The sequence below is a fragment of the Stegodyphus dumicola genome, chromosome 2 (assembly GCF_044657685.1).
Source record: "Stegodyphus dumicola isolate Sdum_Otavi_A_Nest chromosome 2, ASM4465768v1".
NCBI lineage: Eukaryota > Metazoa > Arthropoda > Arachnida > Araneae > Eresidae > Stegodyphus > Stegodyphus dumicola.
This window is the reverse complement of record NC_140769.1, coordinates 254,402,688-254,424,771: the sequence shown is the minus strand read 5'-3', so window position 1 is coordinate 254,424,771 and position 22,084 is coordinate 254,402,688. Positions and strand designations below refer to the sequence as shown.

General features: G+C 32.6%; 1 protein-coding gene across 5 annotated transcripts in view; it reads right to left on the bottom strand.

Annotated features, from left to right (window-relative positions):
- Positions 1-22,084, bottom strand: part of LOC118199801 (uncharacterized) — a 145,658-nt gene that overhangs the window by 62,636 nt on the left and 60,938 nt on the right. For all 5 annotated transcript variants that reach the window (XM_035371662.2, XM_085812057.1, XM_035371663.2 and 2 more), the window contains exons 10-13: positions 18,325-18,508; positions 16,454-16,524; positions 5,812-6,007; positions 959-1,026 (exon numbers count right to left, since the gene is read on the bottom strand). In XM_035371662.2, coding sequence (XP_035227553.2) covers positions 959-1,026; positions 5,812-6,007; positions 16,454-16,524; positions 18,325-18,508 — 519 coding nt within the window. The remainder of the gene's footprint in view (positions 1-958; positions 1,027-5,811; positions 6,008-16,453; positions 16,525-18,324; positions 18,509-22,084) is intronic.

The window sequence follows — 22,084 nt, the reverse complement described above, 5'->3', positions numbered from 1 at the left end:
TGTGTTCCTGCCTTAACTCGTCACGTTAGACAATACATTCCTATACAAAAAATGCATGCTTTAGTACGCTCTACCACCACTCCAAGTTTCTCCCATGATCTATGAAACACCCTGTATATAACATATTATTTATATAACAGTATATTGTCTTATAGCACAAGAGGTAAAAGCATTATTAAAAGTTGTGATGGAGTGATTTAAAACCTGAAATGATTGCTAATGTATAAAAGTATAAGATATTAGGTATATAAATACAGATGGAAAAAATAATTATCTATATATTTAGTGGTTTTAATGCAGAAAAAAAATCATACTCATGTGAAAATTAAAAGATCCACTTTACATGTCAAACATTTCCTGCAGAGCAATTTCTAGCTTCTTTTTTGAAAACTGTATTGAATATTACTCTCATAAAGTACTGACAACTGAAAAATAATCCATATATTTTTGTTGTTATTAATTCTTACTATAATATAGCATTATATCACTTAATAATTGGCAACGGTATTTTGCATGCATTTTAACTCGAAAAGGATCTTTTAACCTTTAATCTTTCTAAGCTAAAATGTACAAATTTTGCAAGATTAAAACACATCAAAGATTTGCCATCATCTAGAACAGTGGTAGCCAACTTTTGTACCATCAAGGACATTCTGTGCATCAAGTCATCTATTGTGATCACAGCCCACATATTACATTATTTTAGCAAATATTTAGCAATGTGCCTCAGAATAATAAACATCACTAGCTTCAAGATTCTTACATCATTAATTATAAATTGCCTTAGGGTGTTCTTAAATATTCTTAAATTCAACCAATATTAACAAATTGTTACTTTAACAATGGACTGCAGAAAAAGACCTCACAGATTGCATGCAGCTTTACGGTCATAAGTTGGTCATCACTAATCCCAAAACTCAATCATTTGTGAAATTAAGTGAGAAAAATAAAGTATTACTTTTCCAGCTTTAAATTCTTCATTATTAAATGATTTTAGCTTTTCATCAGTGTTTGTACTTGAAGCACCTAAAGATAAATTTTATAAAAGTATAAAAAACATATATATAAATATCTGAATATATACACATATATATAAAATAGAAAAATAATAATATACACAAAAAGCAGTTTATTTATAGAAGTTTTCAAGTAGCATTACTGAAAAGATTTCATTCAAGAAAGGATAAGTAAAACTAAATCTTGTGAAACAGCAAGTACTTCAAAGAAAATAACCAAGTCAGTATCTTTGTTAAAAGCCATGTTTGTCCATGTCAATACATTCATATGTAGGGGAGAAGTCTCTCAAAACACACTTAAAGATTTCTTCTGAAAATGCTGCTCTTACTTAGCAGAGTGTTAGATGAGTTGCAAGTCATAAACAACATTCTGGAGGAAATGTGGTGAGATATGACGATTCATATTTAGAATACTCTGCAAATCATGATCATTTTGGAATAACATATGCAAAAAATGATAACAGTATTATAAAAAATATTAAAAGAAGCTGCAGAAACAATGAAAGTGATACAGAAATGAGTGCCAACTGGCCAACCAATAAAGCTAATATCACAATTTGAAATACAAAGACTGCTATTTGTTAAACTCAGCAGTTTAATAAACTCAAATATTTTTGAACAGAAGTGATTTTAATAAGCAGCAGGTACTATAACTATAATTATCTGCCAAATGATAAGTACATTTCTCGATGCTTCACAGTGACCATCCTAAGGCACAAAAACAAACTTTCTCTCTACAATAATGGATCTAGAGAAATGTTGTTATCGATCCTTTGCAAAAGATACTTCATTACGGAAATGAGATCGGCCCGATAAAATCAAAAGACCAGCTTTAGCTGATTAGGTGGGCTGGGCCATGCCCAACATTAGTACCACTCATTGTTATGAAGGACAACAGAATTTGTCACCTGAGACGTCATCTACATCCAGCATTCACTCAGGAGAAAATCACAACATCTGCTGATGACAGCATATCTTCCACAATAATGCATGGCAATGCAAGTGCTATCAAGAACCTCCTGCAATGATGGCAAGAGGAAGTACTGGAATATCTGTTATACTGGCCAGATATGAACTTGCATAAATGTTTGTGTCTCTGAAGAAAGGGGCACTTAAATACATGGCAAGCCAAAATCGTATTGAGAGGCTGGTAGCAGAAGAAAAGGGGTGGGAGACCATTAGACTTGGAGGAACAGATGCCAACCCTGCTTCAGCCTCTAATCTATGAGTGATGTATTTACAACACAAGAGCAGAGGTTGCCCATGCTTTAGAGCATCAACATAAGAAAATGTGCTGTTTGCATATAAAGCCTTCCAGCAATTTGGCGGAAGGTGACGAATATAGCAGGCAATTAATTATATAGAGGGATTTGCATTTATACCTACCATAATAAATTCTTTTCAGGACTATCTCAAACTGCAGCTACTTTTTACTCAATCTTGTAACTAAACTTCTTATTTTCAAGACAGTATCATAGGGAGTAGATTACATTACATTGTAATTCATTAAATTAAAAGGAATAAATAAATAAAAGCTTATGATTAAATATAAAATATACAGGGTGCCCACTGAAGTCCGGTACCACTCATTTAACTGCTAAACAGCTGCAGCTATAGTCAGAAAAATGGTGTCTAGGTATAGTTAAGTGAGCAGTACTAATCTCAGATGGTTGGCCGCCTAAGTGCAAATTAAAACTGGCCGCCCTTTTTTACAGATTATATGCTTGATAAAAATTTTGCTGCCCTTAAATTTGGCTGCCCATGTGCTGTGCACCATCTTGGACCCCACTAAGATTGGCCTTAAAAGTGGTTATGCACTACTAGATGAGACGGCTTACAACGCCAACTGGTTGAAAATGGTGGAGTTTAAGCATTTCTTATCTCGAAACGGTGTGATATAGTTGGAAAAAGAGAATTACAAAATTGTACAGCAACATCTATTTAGTATGAAATGACACCTCATGGAGATGAATGTTAAGAACAGAATATTATAAATACAGATTCATTTGTTTGCTGTTTCCAATAATTTGGTGTGACAAAACGATTTCAAAAGAAAAAAATAACTAGTTATCACAAGATACCTTTATTTCAAATGTTCAAATTTTTCTCCAGATGAAATGTACAGAGCGCAAAAAAAAAGGGGGGACAGTTCTATATCTACCGTTCTACTGGGCCGATTCACAAAATTCAAATTGCATTTTTCATGTCTTGAAAGCGAGACTTAGAATATGTATTAGATTTATATATAGCATCGATCTAATATAGATATTTTGACACAAAATCGGATTTTTTGTGAAATAACATACCAATTTTTTCCCATATTTCGATTCTACGTCTCAAATTACGCCAAACTACCACGTTTTTAAAAATAACAGGAAACGGTTTTGAAAAAATTAGCTCACAAAATTTTAGCTCCTCCATGTGAATTGTGTTTGGTATATATTTATTAATCTCTCTTTTTTTATGAAACTTATTTGATTCTTCCTTTCACATTTTGAAACTCAGGTTCATTCCAAATAAAATTCATTCATTTTTATGATTTATTTTTAAAGTTTGTATTTTTAAATAATTTTTATAAATTTTTCAAAAACATTTTTGAATGATAATCTATAGAAATTTTACCATCATCTTAAAGTAGACATATTTCTAAGCATATCTGCAAAAAATTACAGTTTTTTATTCAAAATTTTCAGATATACGTGAATTTATATATTGGCGCGTTTTGAAATTTGGCAGATTTGTTGAAAGCGATAAAACGTCAAATGTGGTTTAGACACTTTGCTAAAATTATTTGAAAGTAGAAACGATGTAACTTTTTTTTCCACTCATGCGCAATGTAAAAAACTAGGAACAAGGTGCCTTTTTTTCCCCGCTCTGGCATAATGGAAGGGAAAGGAAAATTGGTTGCTACATATTAAGAAGTTCGCTAAGTGAATTATTCTTGGCGCAAACTGAAAAAATTTTGCCAAGATAAATTTTTGAATTTCTCCGTAAATTTCGCACCAGTTTTACAAAATTTAATATCTAGGCATAATTTGAGTCGTAGAATCGAAATATGAAAAAATTTGTATGTTAGTTCAGAAAAAGTCCGATGTTGTGTCAAAATAACTATGTTAGGACAATGTTATATATAAATCTAATATATATCCTAGGTTGCGCTTTTGTGACATAAAAAAGGCAATTTTAATTTTATCTATGGGCCGAGTAGAACGGGAGATATAGAACTGTCACCCCCTCCCTACCTTTTTTTGTACAGTGCACATCTGAACCCTTGTTAGATCTTCAGACTGCAAATGTTGTAGCATACCTTGTGACATGTTTGCACAAGCATTTGTAATATGTCAAAGGTCCTGCAATGTCTGCAATGAGGGGTCGCATACATCTGCTGTATCCCCACAGGAAAAACTACTAAAGTCAGGTGAGGTGAACATGGAAGCCACTCTTCAAAACCACCACACCCAATTATTAGTTCTCTGAATTCCTCCATCAGGTACTACTTCACTGATGATATCTTCTGCATAGGAGCACCTTCATTTTGGAAGCAACGATTCCGGAGTTGAGGCAACGGCAGGTTCTCAATAAAATCAATGTCTTGTAGAAGTTTTAAACATTAACCGTTAATGTTTCTTGGTAAAATATTGGGCCAATTAGCCTGTTATTGTAAATTCCACATAAAAAATTAATCAAAAACTGTATTTGATGTTGAACATTGGCAGAATATGATTGATTTTTTAGTGCCCAGTAATAAGTGTGCTGTTTACTGTGTATTTCATTCCATGAAAAGCATGTCTCATATGTCCACACTATATCTGCCAAGAATGTTGGTGAGACCTTTATTTAGACATCTTCCAGATGTACTTCAAATGGTCTGTCGGATCGACATTGATTAGTCAAGCAGCCTGTCTCCCTTAAACGTTTCACAATATGTAGGATGGTTTTGTCTGAAGGATATAGGTCTGCAGAAAAAAGCTGCTAATACAACTGCGCTGTGACCGTGCCTTGCATTCACATTCACTATAAAGTAGAACCATCTCACAATAATAATTTTTTTTTTTAAATCGCTCCATAACATCCAGCTTAACATACGAACCCAAAAAAATATCTCTTTTATAGCTGTCTCAGAAGAAAAGATGTAACTTTTCATAAAATATTAGAAAAAATGCACAAATTTCACGTACCAAGCTCATGTTATATTGAATTGACGCATTTGCAACATGATTGTTTTCGATCTGCATACTGTTTACTCTATTTTCAAAGACAATAAGGGTTTGAACCACAGTCCTCTTGATTGTGAATTACAAGTGATACCACCGTGCCATGATGTGGGCTCGTATTTCATTTGATAGATAATCTTTTCTCCTTTCATTAAATTTTTGTGTATCACAGTTGCACTTTGCAATTCACTTTTTTCTAGTATCCCCTACCCTTTTCGAAATAGGGATGCTAATTCTGCTGTTTTCCTCCAGGTGGTGCTGCAAGTGGTCTCATTTGATAGCGTATAGCCACTTTACTACACCTAGACATCACATTTGTGACCACAGCTGCAGCTGTTCGGTAGTTAAATGTGTGGTACCGGACCCTGTACATAAAAAATAAGATGATGACATTCAGCAAGAAAACCTAAAGCAAGTTAAATAACATTCAAATTTGAAGGATAACAATTTTTTGATACCAACAAATCAGAATAAGTACAAAAAACTTTGCTTTCTTTGTAAATACATATATAATAATTTAGATTTTATTAAATATATTATTCCTCATAACAATATAAAAACTTAACATTTTAAATCATTACCTTTGTCGTGGGACAGAAATTCATTTTTTACAGGGCATTTTTTCAAATGCAGTTCCATAGTTTCTTTAATAACCAACCCACACAACTCACATTCTTCCACCATTTTTGAACAAAATGACAGATGGTTTTGATATCTAAGAACTGGAATGTTTTCATTACAATATGGACACTTTTCAGTTTTAACATCCGAACTTGTCTAGAATTAATACAGACAAAAATAAATAAATACAAATTTCAAAAAGTAAATGGCTTCATAACCATTTATTATAAATTATAAATACTATTACTTAAATTTATAAAATGTTTTTATGCAAACAAAGCACATTTCTAATAGCAGAAAAGTAAGTTATAAAACCTAAAGTAAATCAGTTAGTGGGTGTGCGTATATACACCAAAGAGCCACTGCATTATCACTACCCTCCATCTATAACGATGGGCTCACCCAGGAACAAAACCACTGAACACGTGCTGCTGATGTTGGAGTATATAAAGCAGCTATGCATTTGTAGAGACATTAGGTTTTTTGGAAGAGAGATTGAAAAATTAGCAACACCTTCGCTGGGAATCGAACTGCGGACATCTGGAATATATGCCAGCGTTCAGACCACAATGAAGGCATGCCAAGAAGGTGGCAGAAATACCTTATATACTCCCCTAATAGGGTGACTGGGGTTTTTAGGGGACCCAATCGCCAAATCCTGGGTGAGGAGAATCATCATCTAGCACCCTTTTAGTTCAGGCGCCACTGTAGAGACATTAGGATTATTTGGAAGCAGTCAAAATGAAAAATTAGCACCTGCCTTCACTGGGAATTGAATTGCAGACCTATCAACTATGCACTGAGTGTGCAGACCACCACATCATAAAGGCACGTTAAGAAGACGGGAGAAATACCTTATACATTGTCTTTCCAAACATAGAGTGATTAGCGATACAATGGGAAGAGAAGCTGATTTATCAGACTTTCATAAACATCAAATCGTTATGGCTTGGCGACTCAGAACATCAATATAAAAAATGGCCCGTTTAGTGGGCTGTCCACTTGCAGCTGTTCTGAGCACATATCGAAAATGGTGTATCAATGGCAAAACAATAAGTCACCGGCCAGCAGTGTGTTGTTGCTGGCACATTGATTCCAGAGGAGAGTGGAGATTGCTACGCATTGTTCATCATGATCGAAGAGCTACAACAGCCGAAATTTACTACCAGCTAGGCCCAAACAGTGTTTCTCAATACACTGTACAGCATACATTGCTCCATATGGGCCTACGCAGCCGGAGATCGAAGCATGTTCCTGCACTGATGGCCTGTCATAGCCAGCTGCGTCTGCAATGGGCCAAAAAACATAGGAACTGGACATCAGAAGAATGGAAGAAAGTTACATGGTGCAACGAATCATGTTTTCTGGCCCATCAAATCAATGGGCATGTGCTAATATGCTTATTTCCAAACAAAAACCCTGGCTCCCAGATGCCCAGTTTGATGGAGACAAGTTTGTGGCCGGGGTATTGTGGTGTAGGCTATGTTTTCATGAAGCACATTAGGACCTATAATCCCCATAGAACAATCCAGGGTTCATAGCCACATTTTAGTTAAAAAAATAAGCACCTATAAGCACTTTTCAAGCACATTTTAAGAAAAAAATAAGCACATGTCTAATTACATTATACACAACTGCACAACCTTAAAAGAAAAATTAGACTTGCAATTTAAAATATGAGCTATGCAATATTTATTAAGAGAATGAGCATTACCTCAAGAATGGAAAACAATTAACTTTTTTTTTTTTTAAATTTTAAATGACAGTTCAATTTACAGAATTAGTTTACAATGAGAGGGAAAAAAAACTATGCAGAACTAAACTATATTACAAAATTTAATGATGATATTTCAGTTGAAAATATAGAAAATAAATAATAATAAGCCATTTTAATTGTATTCGTTTGGCACCTAATAATAAATACAATTTATTTTTCCACTCATATTAATATTTAAATAATTTAACTTAAATCGAAATTCTGAACATTTTCTAAATTTTCATTGCATAACAGTTTTCCCTTAACATATATCCCAAGCAAAGTAATTTAAGTAATAAAGAGGCACATTTCTGAAATCAGAAGACAGGAAATTGCTTCATTCAGTCATCCTTTAACAGTAAAAGCTTAACTAACCCCCATACTCGAAATTCCCGAATATTCCGGATAGTAACTGGAAAAAGAGGAGTGGGGGAGATTGTAGCTGTTCTTTAGATTTAAATTTAAGCTAAATAAATTATTTTGACATTTCGATATGTGCATCATATAAAAACCAACGGAACTGAGAAATATTCTGCTTAGAAAGCACAGTAAAACTCTTTTCAGTGTGCATAAACAAATCTCAGACTAAACATCAAAATTAATTATCAATGCAAAATACCGCAAACGTTATTGCGCAATACGTGCGGCGTAATTCTTCCATATGGGATATTACGCAATCGGAATCAACACCTGCCGGTATTCGGAGAAAAAAGAACTAAATAAAGGAAAAGAAAGAGACTTACTAATCTGGGGTGTTTCTGATTCTAATTTTCAACAGACTGTATTAAATTTCCGGAATAGAATCAATCTTCGCTTGGGTTGGGTAGACCGCAAAAACTTTTAGTCCTATTCAATCCAGATTGGACAGTGACCAAAAAAAGTCCGCTGCTTCAATATTAGAGATTTTGCGGAGAAACTCCCAACCTCCGTACTGTATAATGTATTGGCAAAGAAAATGAAATTATTTTGACTATTCGATTACTTTTCTTTTATTTAAGTCATTCCGAATATTATTCTTTAGAAAACTAATCTGTGTAAAAACACACCCATTTTTGGAAGTTTATCTATACTTCAGCAGTTACTGCAACTATACTATTATAAATATTCATACATATGCTGATAATATAAGCATAACGATCATAATAAACACGAATATGAACTTACCACGCGGAATGAGAATGCAAATTATTAAAATCTTGATAGAAATTCAAACGTGTGTAGTATTTGGGTGGGAGGAAAAGAATGCCGAATGTACCGGAATTTTCTACTGCTTTCGCAATTCTTTGACCAACAGAACGATGGGCACCTGTCTGTACTCTCGCGCGCACCATAGGTTACGTTAATGCAGAGGAAGGGGGGGGAAGCAATTTTCGGGAGTATGATTCACCATCTGACGTTGCATATAAAGAAATGTTGTTTATTTAGTTTCGGCTTTGGTACGGGGAAAAAATGCGCTTTCATTAAAAACAAAGGATTAAAAAAAAAGCACTAAAATAAAAAAATAAGCACTAAAAACAAAAAAATAAGGGTTTTAAAGAAAAAGTAAGCACCTATAAGGGCTTTTATATTTTATTTTCAAATATAAGGACTTATAAGCACTTGTAAGGACTGCTACGAACCCTGACAATCCCTGACGTCTGTGTACTATGTGAACATCACTGCACACCAGCTTCACCCATTCATGACAACAGTATTTCCGGCAGGGGATGGTGTTTACCATCAGGATAATGCATCATGCCATAAGGGTTGAATTGTCAGGGAAATGTTCAAGGTACATTCCAGAGACTTTTAAGTCATGTCTTGGTCTCCAAATTCATCTGACAAGCATTTGTGGTTCCACCTGGAAAATCAAATTTATGCTGCCACGCTACCCCCTCACAATGTGTGTGCAGTTTGTGAGCGCTTGGTACCAGATACGTGAGCGCTTGGTACCAGATAACTCGAACTATGTATTAGCAGCTTGTGGAGTCAATGCCACGTCGGGTGCTGACAGTTTTGAGAGCTAAAGGTAGTCCTATATGTTATTAAAAGAGGGGTTATAATGTAATGGACCTTCGGTGAGTGTGTGTGTTTTCATTTCTTGCAGCAATGGCGCAAGAGAATTATTTAAATTTAATTTAAGTTGACCTTTTCTTGTGAAACAATTTTGTTAGTACTTAGCAGCTTGTAGCACTAATTACCTTGTTTGATTTCACTTTTTTCAAATGTATCTTAGTTCAAATACTTTGGTTTTCTTTTAAATATTTTTATGCTTAACTAAAATTTTTTTAAACTCTGTTTAAAAGTTTAACTTGCAGTTTTTTTAATAACAATAGTTATTTTAAATTTTCGAATTTTAGTGAGTTAAATTAGAAATACCATTTAGATTCCCAGATTTTAAATTTTCCTGTCTGAAAATTAAGAATTTTTACTTTAAAAATTCACTGTATTGTAGGTCAGCTCCCTCTTTACTTTTATAATGGATCGTCTCAATCGCATAAATTTCCATATATGTCATTCTAGCAAATGACTAATTTGTAAAGTTAATAATATATTTTTTCATGGTTTTAGATACATGCAATTAATTTATATACGCTCTTAGAATTTAAATGATATTGTAAATTAGTTCGCAGCAATAACTATTTTTACTTTTTCTTTACAATTAAAATTTCTTAATTAAATTTTAATTTTATATTTGCTTTATACAAATAGAGAATATTTGTTAAATTCAAATTTCATTCCTTGCAGCAATGGCGCAAGAGAATTATTTAAATTTAATTTAAGTTTACTTTTTCTTGTGAAACATGTTAGTACTTAGTGGCTTTTAGCGCTAACTAACTTGTTTGATTTCACTTTTTACAAATGTAACTTAGTTCAAATAGTTTGGTTTCTTTTTTAAATATTTTTATGCTTAAATAATTTTTTTAACTTTGTTTAAAATTTTAACTTGCAGTTTTTTAATAACAATAGTTATTTTAATTTTTCAAATTTTAGTGAGTTAAATTAGCAGTACCATTTAGATTCCTAGTTTTTTTTTAAATTTCATTCAATTCAAAAATAAAAATAATTATTTCGGAGCAATAATTATTTTTATTTTTTTCTTTGCAATTAAAATTTCTAAAATAAATTTTAATTTTATATTTGCTTTATATAAATAGAGAAAATTTGTTAAATTCAAATATATATATTGTAATATATTTTGCAGTAATTTACAAAACAGACAATCTTCTTAGTAGAACATAAATTTTATTTTTAGTTCTCGGTGATAGACAAATTTTATACAATTCTTAAGTGGCAAAATTTTAATACTATTCTTAAGTGGCAAAATTTTAATACTACTCCTAGCTGCAAAATCTTCAGAATACTCAATCTTTTTAAAACAATATCTCTCGTTGCTGAGTAACGGTTTGATATAAATATGGCGTTGCCACTTCAACAATAATTATATTTATTAATTAAATAACAAGATATTACAATATAGATATAGATATAGATATTTATATGAGGGTAAGTTGAAAAATAAGTTTCCACTGTCGACTGTGGTCAGAGTTGTCTATGAAAGTCAAAAAATAGAATGAGACATTAAAGATATGACATACCTTTATTTTTCACATAGGTACCAAGTACATTGAAACACTTGTCATATCGCTTGATAAGCTTCAAAAAGCCCTCCAGGAAAAAATCAGGGCTTTGCATATGGAAGAAGCATTGAACGGCTTGTTTCACTTCAGTATTGCTTCCAAAGCGCCTTTCCCCGGAAACAGATGGAAAAGCCGGAAAAAGCCGGAAACAGATGTAAGCTGTTTCCGGCTTTTTCTTCAAAGCCGGAAACAGATGGAAGTCGCTTGGTGCGAGATCAGGACTGTATGGCGGATGGTGTAGGTGCTCCCAACCAAGAGTTGCGATATGGTTTTGCGTAGCCGTCGCCGAATGTGGTCTGGCATTGTCATCCAACAGCAGAACGCCAGATGTGAGTGGCCAAGCCGCTTTTTCCGAATCGCCTCTTTCAATTTCGACAGGGTGTCACAGTAGCGCGTAGCATTGATGGTTCCGACCTCCAAAAAGTCCAGCAACAAAACTCCTTGGGCGTCCCAGAAAACTGTGAGGAGCACTTTACCTGCACAGGGAGTTGTCTTGAACTTCTTTCGGACAGGTGATGACGGATGTTTCCACTCCATAGATGCGGCCTTCCGATTCTGGCGTGAAATGGTGGACCCACTTTTCATCCCCCCGTCACAATCCGAAACAGAAAGTCATTGCCATCTTCATGGTAATGCACGAGATGTTCCAGGCTGACCCCCATGCGTTGTTCCTTCCTGACATTTGCATTCACCACCTTCCTGACATTTGCATCTATAGTGGCCATGCACATCCGTCCAGCTCTCGGTATGTCCTCCACTTGCTGACGTCTATCACTGAATGTGCGACACCATCTCCGCACCATTTGCTTCGATATCACACTTGGCACATAGACTCCACGAAGCAGTTATGAATTTCTGTTCCTGATACTCCACGTGCCCATTCATAGCGGATAACCGCTCTCACTTCCTCCTTTGACCACGAATTCAAAACGCACCATTTAGAATATACGCACCAGCAAGAATTAGTCTTCAAATGATGCAGGGCTAAACAAGTAATATCTCTTTCTACACTGCGCCATTTCTGCATTTCACCTTTTTCTGCGCACCATCATAGACAGCACATGGGTGCATACCCAAACAGACATAAAAATTTCGGGAAAATTCAAATAATGAAATAAAAGAGGATGTGTGTGATTCACAGAAAAGAGAAAGTTGAAGTTACCAATAGAAACAACAAAAAGAAGTATATCTAAAAAAAGGTAATTAACAAAAAAAAATTTGGTTAATAAAAAATATTAATGTTAAAAAATTCTTGTTAAACCACGAGCGCGCGCATCGGGATTTTTTTAAGAAAAAATTGTAAATCTACAGAAAAAGTGTTACATCTGTGCCAATAGTAAATTTTAGGATAAAACTTTTAAAAAATATGCACAGTAAAATTTTTTAATTTCTGCAAATGCTTTTATGAAATAAAATTTCTTAATGGAATAAAAAATTGTATTATATTTTAGCATAGGGGAAGAAATACTGTATTTCTGTTAAGATTCTTTATTTTCTTCATTAGCACTACAGACACCGAGAAAAATGCAACAACAAATATTAGCAGTACTTTGCACAAAGTGTTCTGTGTTCCATAAACAAATATTTTTCACATTCTGCCCAGTGTGTTTTCATTTTTGTGTGCTTTTTTGCTGGGCGTCTTTATTTTTTCATCGTTCCCAATAATTTTTTTTTAATAAAGCAGTTTATGTCATTCTCACTTTTGTTTTTACAAAGACTCAGATATAAACAAACTCCAAATCGTTCAAAATAAACTCCTGCGTATTATCACGAACGCACGCTATTATGTCAGCAACAAGACAATCCATGAGGACCTCAAAATCGATACCATCGTGGTACATCTGCAAAAACTTAACGATAAATTCTTCAAAAATGGGCCAGGAGTGTAACTTCATGAATCATTTCAACATGTTTCATTATGAAGTTCTCACCGATGATCGATTTCTTCGACCTTTCACAGCATACATACTTAGTGGAAACGAAAATTTCCCCACCTAATAACAAATTAGTGGAAATTTTGAGTAATTTTAGTAATTTTAGTAACATAGTAATTTTACTCTTATTTTCTTTTACTTTACTCCAGAATACTGCTTTTCTTCAATATTCAAGAAGCACTTTTTAAAGTCAGCGCCTGGGAGAGTGACTTCCCACGTGACCTAAGAACTTGAGTTCTATGTTCAGTCCTGTTGTAGAACTTTCTGCATTTTTAGGACTCAAATTTCTGGTATTCCTTATATTAATCATATTGAAGAACATGGGGAAAATAGTGATTTTTCGCTATTGCAACCCATTATTTAATTATTTTACTCTTTCCATCAGTTTTGAACAAGTTTACGCTAAGCGAATCAGAATACCCTATTCTACTCACATGATATGGGACTTATTCTAAGTATGCTCTGGGATAGTCATCTTGAATTTGTATGTATGTATTTTGTGTTAACATTTGTTCTGCATTTATTCTGTTATTTTGTAACTCTTACTAAAATTATTGCATATTTGCTTTTCTGAAACATCTTCGACTGTTATAATGAAAACATGATTCTGTTTACACCCCCCCATCACGTTATCATGGACTCAGAACTTCAACTTACAGGACTGCTAGACTGTATTATGTGATGAAATTTGGTTTATTCCGAATGTTGTTACTCTGATGATTACTAGAAAAATTTCCCTTTTATGTAATTATTTCTGCAACTTTGTACCTTTAATGTTTTCTTCAGCATTTTTAACCCGAAATCTCACAACGTATTAACGACTACTTCACACCTCACATGACAAGGTAGTCAGGCCCTCTCAACATCTGCAATCCTGACTTACGTCTCACTCATGCATTCTCCTACTTTCAGCGCTCTATAGCAACTAACTCAGACAGCCGGAACAAAACTTGCAAATCCTGCAAGTTAATCAGCGGCATATCCAGCAGAACTTGTAAAGACTTGGTATAATTCAATAGTAGCTGTGCAACTTCTGCAGTAATGGCCAAACACACAACAACAACAAAAAAAAAAAAAAAAAAAAAAAAGGGGGGGGGTGCGCTTATGAAAGAAAGTCTTCAAATGGGCAAAACATTATCATTGGAAACAACACATATGATTCAGTATACATGGACTTATTTCAAAATGTAGGTATCTTGCTTTTATATCAGTTGTGCTTAAGGTTAGAATGATGTGCTTAATATCAACTACCTGACTATTGTTACAAGCTTTGATTCTTGCTTTGTAAAAATTATAGTCAGTTTGCACAACAACTATTCCACCTTTAGACATGCAAAGTAAGCATGACTAAAATATTATATCCCTTGAAAAATTAAGATTATTATGGATGTTACACTAATGTTCATATCTCCCATGTTCTTAATCTTCAACAAAAACACAGACTCGAGATTCTGGAATCATTTATATCATATAATTATTTGATTATGACAATATAAATACTATTTAACCTCACATTATATTTGATAAACACGAAAATTTTTGTGAACAAAAAGAAACTGTGACTTTTATTTCAAATTTAATTACTAGCTGTAATGGTAAATCTATTGATTATTAACAATTTCTTTAGATTGAATCACAGCAGATTCTTCTCATATATGAAATTCATATGGATTCATTTCCCTTACAATATCCTCTATGACAGGCAACTCTTATGTGGATGGTTGTATGTAATCAATCAAAATTAATTACTCACTATGTTGAGTATCTTATTCTCACCTTGAGAAGATTTTTTAACTAGAAAAACGAGATGTAATTTTTAAGCAGCTAAGTAAATAAAACCAAAGTAATAAGCTGATCTTTTTTGTAAAATTAAGTATGCTAGAGTTGTACGGAAAGTTGCTAGGAATGCAGAGAATTCAACAGAGTAAACAAATAATACAACAAATAAAGATCAATAATAAAGTAAAATAGTAAGTCACATATAAACATAAATTAAATAATTATACCAACAATTTCAATAAATTAATATAACATACGAAAGATGAATAAATTAATGATAGTAAGATATAGTACAAGGTTAAAAGAAATGTAAATATTCTGAACTGCATTTGAATTCATTTGAAAACACATAGCATAACTTTATTCAATAATTTCACAAAAAACATACCTATAAATAAAAATATTTAGAGACAAAATTTTTAAAAACATAAAACAGTGCACTAAAAATGGAAAATGGAAAAGTATAAATGCTTCTTTTGCATGAAATTTTACCAGTTACATTTTAATCACTAAAATCTGATCCAAAAATCTTTACTACTTGTAATCGAAAAATCGTACCTTAATCTTTGCTTTTCATATTCAGTATGTACGATACATTATGAGATAAGTTTTAAAGTCTCTGTTTGATACAGTAATTCAATTTCATAACAAAGAAACACTGAAGTTTAATCTGATTTGGGTTTGAAACATGGGCATGAGTACACATGAGCTGTAATTAAGATATCTTTCGAAACAGATATATTGAAGCAAGTGTCCAGCTGAATTTAAACATTGGTAACAAGGAAATGTTTCAGAAAATTGGTAACACGACAGTTGATATAGTATGACATAAATTTCTTTGGAATTGTTTGCAAAGAGAAAACTTCAATTTCAGATTACAGGCCAACAGCTTGAAAGGAATTTTGCATTATACAAATCGAAATGAATAACTAGTGCTGACATGTGATAAAAATTAAATTTTTACTGTTAAATAAAATTAAAATTCAACTGAAAAAATGAATTTCAATTTTGAAAGCTTCAGAAGTTGTTTCTCTCATACAGACTAACAGTACACATAAGAAGTAGAATTTGAAATTTTGCAATTAATCTACTACAGGATGATAGAAACCTATTTTTCATATTAAAAACATAAAATAACACTTGTGAAACATATTTAAAATAGAAATCATATTATGTTTAAAATTATTAATTTCATTTAGAAAACTTTTATAAAGATTTTTGCATTCTAACATATTCTGCATTCTATCATCCGTTTTGAAAAATAAAAGAATACTCCCATATTTTTATAGTAAAATATGGGACTTTAATATTTATCATGATTAAAATTGGCAATAATATATAGCTTTCACATTCATTTTGCGCTGCTTCACCTCCCCCCCCCCCCAAAGTTCATTCTATTCAATCATACTGTGTATCATTGCACCATATATGATTTCTGCAATTGTTATACTGCTTAATATTCATTAATAATAAGAAAAAATAATTATTAAAAATGTGAAAAAGAGTTTCTTACATTTCTTTCTTTAAATTCTTCAATAACACATGCTGCTTCAGACATTTCTTCAATACTCATGCCTGCTACTCCTAGAAGATAATTTTTAAAACATATAGCCAAACAAAACACAAATTTACACTAGTTACAACATGCAAAGCAACAGAAATTAAAACAGACAGTTTAGTATACTATAACTTAAATTTAATGTGTAAAAATATTCTCACATGTAGCTACATATTGTCTTAACTCTATAATTAAATATTGAATTTAAAATAATCTGAATTTCACATCTTTTCATATCACCCGGAAGTTAAATTTCTGCAAAATACGTGCAATTTTATAGCTAACTGAAAGACTTTCGGGTTGTTTTCTCTATTATCAATAAAATTCCTAGTTCCATGCTTAAGGACTCCATTTCAGATATGAATTCCTGGGGTATTTACAGGATTCTTTGCCAATGTTGTTTAATTTACATTGGTCAAAAAGAGGCTTAAAGTTTTATGTTAAAGAATATGATGCATATGTTAGGAAAAAGTAAACACAGAAATCCGCTGTTGCTCAGCATTGCTGGAATGAAAATCACATTTCCCATTTTTCTGCTGCCAAAATTATTCAAAAAACATCCTCCATTGGTGAATTAGATTTTTTAGAAGTGTTTCACATAAAAAAATAATAATAATAATTAAAAAAAACATTGTAGTTAACGACCCCAATTGCAATCCATCTTTACCTTCAGTCTTTAAAGATATTTTGTTTTAGTATTCCTTCTTTCATCAACAGATGGTGGCAATAGCTTAACCTTCTGCCCAACTTTTCTTATCTCTATCCTTATCTTATCTTTCTTCACCCCTTTATTTGGTTCATTTGCACTTAAGCAGCTGAAGAAGGTAGTTCAAAAAGCTATCGAACCTAGTACTGCAAAATATTTTTAACAATTTATGCTGACTTTTAATGTTGGACTTTGTTTTTGATTGTTATTCAGCGAGATATTTAAACTAAATTTTCTAAATGATTTAAAGAAGATTTTTGCAGAATGAAAGGTTGGCAGAAATAATAAGTTAGAATATTGACTTTGAATTTAATCAATGCATTAATTTTATACCTTAAAAATCTGAATAAAAAAGAGTGACTATTCAAAGTAGTACTGCATCTTTCATTAGCATGTTGATTGCCATGTTATATTATATGCCACCAACACTGCTACAACATGCACCAACTGTTTCTGATTGTAGGAGTTTAGAACAACTAAAACATTTCAAGGCATGCATTTAGTTGAAAATCTTCCATGAAGAATGAAGTATCTAAGAAAGCACGTAAGATTTTTGTTTTTTTTTTTCAAAAAATGTCTTCTTTAGTGATGAATGGTTAAAAATTTTTTTGTATTAAAACTGTTGTTCTAATTTTTCAGAATGTCAAAAAGAAAAATGCAAGCATTATTTTAATGAATCATGTATCATGTAGCAGTGAAGAAAAAATATGTTATAAGTTTTACAAAAATTTAGATAGTAGGGATGAGGAACAATGAAAATTTTTCAGAAAGAGAAGTATAAATAGAATTACATCATCAGATTCTGATACTTATAAATACAGAGCAGAAGAAAATATATGATGTATCTAAAGAAAGCATTCTAAGTATTTCATTTATCTGCTACTGTATGTCTAAACAGCGATTTTTTTTAATCTAAAATTGTGAATAACAGTTTAGGAAATAATAATGGAGATTAATTATGTGCAATGATATAACAGCAATATCAAATCTATAAAAATTTCGTGACTTGATATTTCACTACTACTATAAGCCATAATATTATACAATGATATTTAAATATATCACATAGTTCTTAAAATTTTTTAACTAGACAGACATACTTAACACTTTTACAACTTACCATCCGATGTAATACGTATTTTACATAAAAAGGCTTCATGATCCCTTTTTTCTTTCATAAGCACTAGCTCTGAACAAAAAGGGCACTCATAAAAAACAGATGAACGTGATGCAATGCGATCTGTCATAACAGAACTTTCTACGTCCTCTTTATAATTTGGGAATTTTATTAATTCAGGGAAAATCTAAGATAAGAATGATAAAAATGAAGAAAGTATTACCATGTGTCTTCTAGCAGCACAAATAAATATAACTCTATATCAAATGAAAAGTACTTAAACTTCATAAATGCAAAATAATACTATATATGCATAAAAATGTTTTTACCCAATGAATAATGGGCAAGGACTCTCAGCAAAATACTTGAACATACTAAAGCAAACTATTAAAGAAGGATATATGCTAATGAAGTGTAGCAACTAGTACAGTTTCAGCTAAATACTTATACATTACAAAGTCCGAGATCCGGACTCGTCGGGACTTCGCCGATTTCAGATTTTTCCGATATTAGATCATCAGTTTAAATCTAGTAAGATGGCATGTAGAAATTATAAAATTAAAAATATGAAATCGAGATATAAGAAATAATGAAGCATTTATGATCTAAAGGGTATCAAAATTTACAAAAAAATTCTTAATATTTATTTCCTTTCTTTATTAAATATTTCTTTCAATGCAAGTTGTTTAAGTTGCTTCACTTTTTATGCTAATACTTTCGCTTTAATTCTGTACATACGAGACATAATTTTTGTACAAGCATAGAGTTCCATTGTTCAAGTCCTGTAATTGATGTGTCGAGAATTCCAACTAACTTGTCAATGGAAATTTTTTCATTTTCACTAACTTCTCTGTCACCTTCATCATTATCGATAGCAGTATTTTCTGGATCTAGAACCATACTGCAGATTCGCTATCCATTAATTCATTGATGATTGGGGCATTGTCAAAACTTCCATTATATCATCTTCATTTATTACCGCTTCTCCACATTTTTTTACAAAATCCCTTAATTGGAAAATTTCATCTTAGGTTTGCAATATCCGAAAACCTTCAAATTCGCGGCTATCATCTTCATCATCCTTTACCGTGAAATATAGTAGCTGGCCATAAATTATGCCAATCATTTTTTAAAGCATCTGGAAACACATTCTCCCACGATTTTGCTATACTCTACATAGCAGATTTTATGCTAAAATATTCAAAAATTCCTGAATAGTCTTGCCATCACTCAAGAAATGTAACATGGATTTTTTAAAATGCTGCTTTGTATTTGCATTTCAGAGTGCGCACTACTCCGATATCCATAGTATGAATGATAGATGTACAATTTAGAGAAAAGCATAATACGGATACATTACCTTAAACTAAAACTTTAAGTGACGTATGAGCCGAAACCAAGCAAACCAGCTGAATTCAAATGTTGCCGAACATAGGGTATAAAATGATTTTCAAACCAATCATTTATTTATGCGTGTGTGATCAATGTTCCTTTATTTGCCCGAGGTTTAATGGGGAAAATCTTTACTCCTTTAAATGCTCGAGATCATGTATTTTTTCCGATTACGAAAAATTTACATTCCTGCAGCATTTTCGCATGCCAAAATTGTTAGCTCGCTTTGGAATCTTTGACACTAGTTGTAGCCTTTTCTGTAGAGGCTGCCAAGGTATTTTGCGGTACATATTGCCAGAAAAGAGTAGTTTCATCAGTGCTGTAAATTTGGTCTGGAGATAAATTTTCACTATTAATGAGTTCAATGAATTCATCAGGAAATAGTTCAGCAGCTTCAGTATCAGCTGGAGCTTTTTCACCTGAAATTTTCAATTGCCTTATATCATGGTGATTTTTAAATTTGGTTAACCAATCTGTCAAATATGTGCTCTCAGTTTTTAAGTTCATTTCTTCGAGAAATATTTTGGCTTGAGCCATTAGCATAGGACTCACCAATGGCACCGCCCTCACTGCGACCTGTCTGACCCATTCAGTCATCACTTTGTCATGATCGTCACTTCTAGCATAACGAATAATTTTTCTGTTATTCATTGTGAATAGGGTATCGAAATCCCCCCCCAAAAAAGTTCCTTTTTCTGTTTTCTTATGTCATATTATTTCCTAATCAACATTGACTTTCCAATGCCATAGTCCTTGCGTAATTTTGAGACGGATATACCTTTATACAATTTTTGCAACACTGCAAAAAATGGAGCAACCCACTTTTTATTTAATGCACATCGAAACATGCTTTTGCTTTGTAGATCCTGTTTCAACTTCATAGTTTCACTTCGTAGATCCTGAATTACTCTCTCGAATTAGAAACTCTTTGGCATAATCAAAAGTTCAAACATTAATTTTCATAAAACAGCTGTTATAATAACAGCCTGCAAAGCATAATAAACTGGATCAAATCAGAAAGTTAAGGAGCAGCACTATCAGCTATATTTAATGAAATTCCTTGGAATCAGTAAAGTATAATTTTAGCCCAGCTTAAAATGTATGCTATACATTCTTAGCTTTGTATAATAAGATTGTCAACGAACAACAAGCTGTTTCGCTAGATTTTTTTATTCCTTCTACCACAAACTGAGACAATGAAGCCTAAATTGTATTATTTTAGTTGTTTGTTATACTGACGTCTATTTCTTTTGCATGCTTAAAGCTTATCAGAGTCTTGAATAAATAAATTCCTACATATACTTCAGGCTTATCAAGAGCAGGCACTAGATATCTTACCGCCTGATGCAATCTTTCCGGGTCCTAAATTCTGCTACCAAGTGCCTCCCTAAGTTCTGAATTTTTGCCACCCCTAAATTTAGGGTCCCAGTGCTTTTCCTAAATTCTAAAAATTTTGTCATCCCTTAATTTTGCTGCTCCATGCTTCCCTAAATTCTGCCGCACGGAGCAGCCATACGAGCTCTGGTGCTGGTTCTGGGTTTATGTGAAGAAAAAATCAGCTATTCATAATTCACAAATCACTAAATAATTCAAATATTACTTTTGGCCTATGAGAATCATTAAAAAAATCTAATTTTAGCATATGGAAAGAAATTTCTGCTAAAATTTTCCTTGTCAACACTTGGCGGATTTAACTTAAATCCATAATCATTGCCAAGCGCAATGTTAACATAAAAGGTTACCAAGCACTTTGTTTCTCAATTACTAATATAATAAAAAATGTTCAGGCATTGCTGCATGAGTCATTACTCAAGTTGTCATGTGTTGACGAACAAGAAGAGATAGATGAAAGCAAAATATAATAAATAATGATTCACCAGGTTAGCGCCAGATGTATAAAATACTAGTAGGTGTAAAATCAACAATGTTTCTATGTAGAATGTTTCGGTTTGAGATGTATGCCAAGCAGGAAAAATTATTAATCACACAAATTTACATTAAAATGATTGTTTCTCGAATAATGAGGTACTTTACTTAGTGTCAGAGTGAAATTAAGAATCAGGACGTGTAATGGCAGACCGCACATTCAGTTGATCAATGTTAAACGAATTTTGCATATTGCACATGCGCATACGAGAATTTGGCGCAATTTTAAAAGAAGATAAATACAGTACAGTACAAAGTTCCCAATCCGGACTCATCAGGACTTCGGTGATTCTGGATTAGAGGTTTTCCCAGATTATAAATCATCCAAGTTAAATCTGGTAAGATGGCATGCAGAAATTATACAATTAAAAATATGAAACCGTAATTTATGAAATAAAGAGCAATTATGATCTAAAGGGTATCAAAATTTACAAAAAAAAAAAGG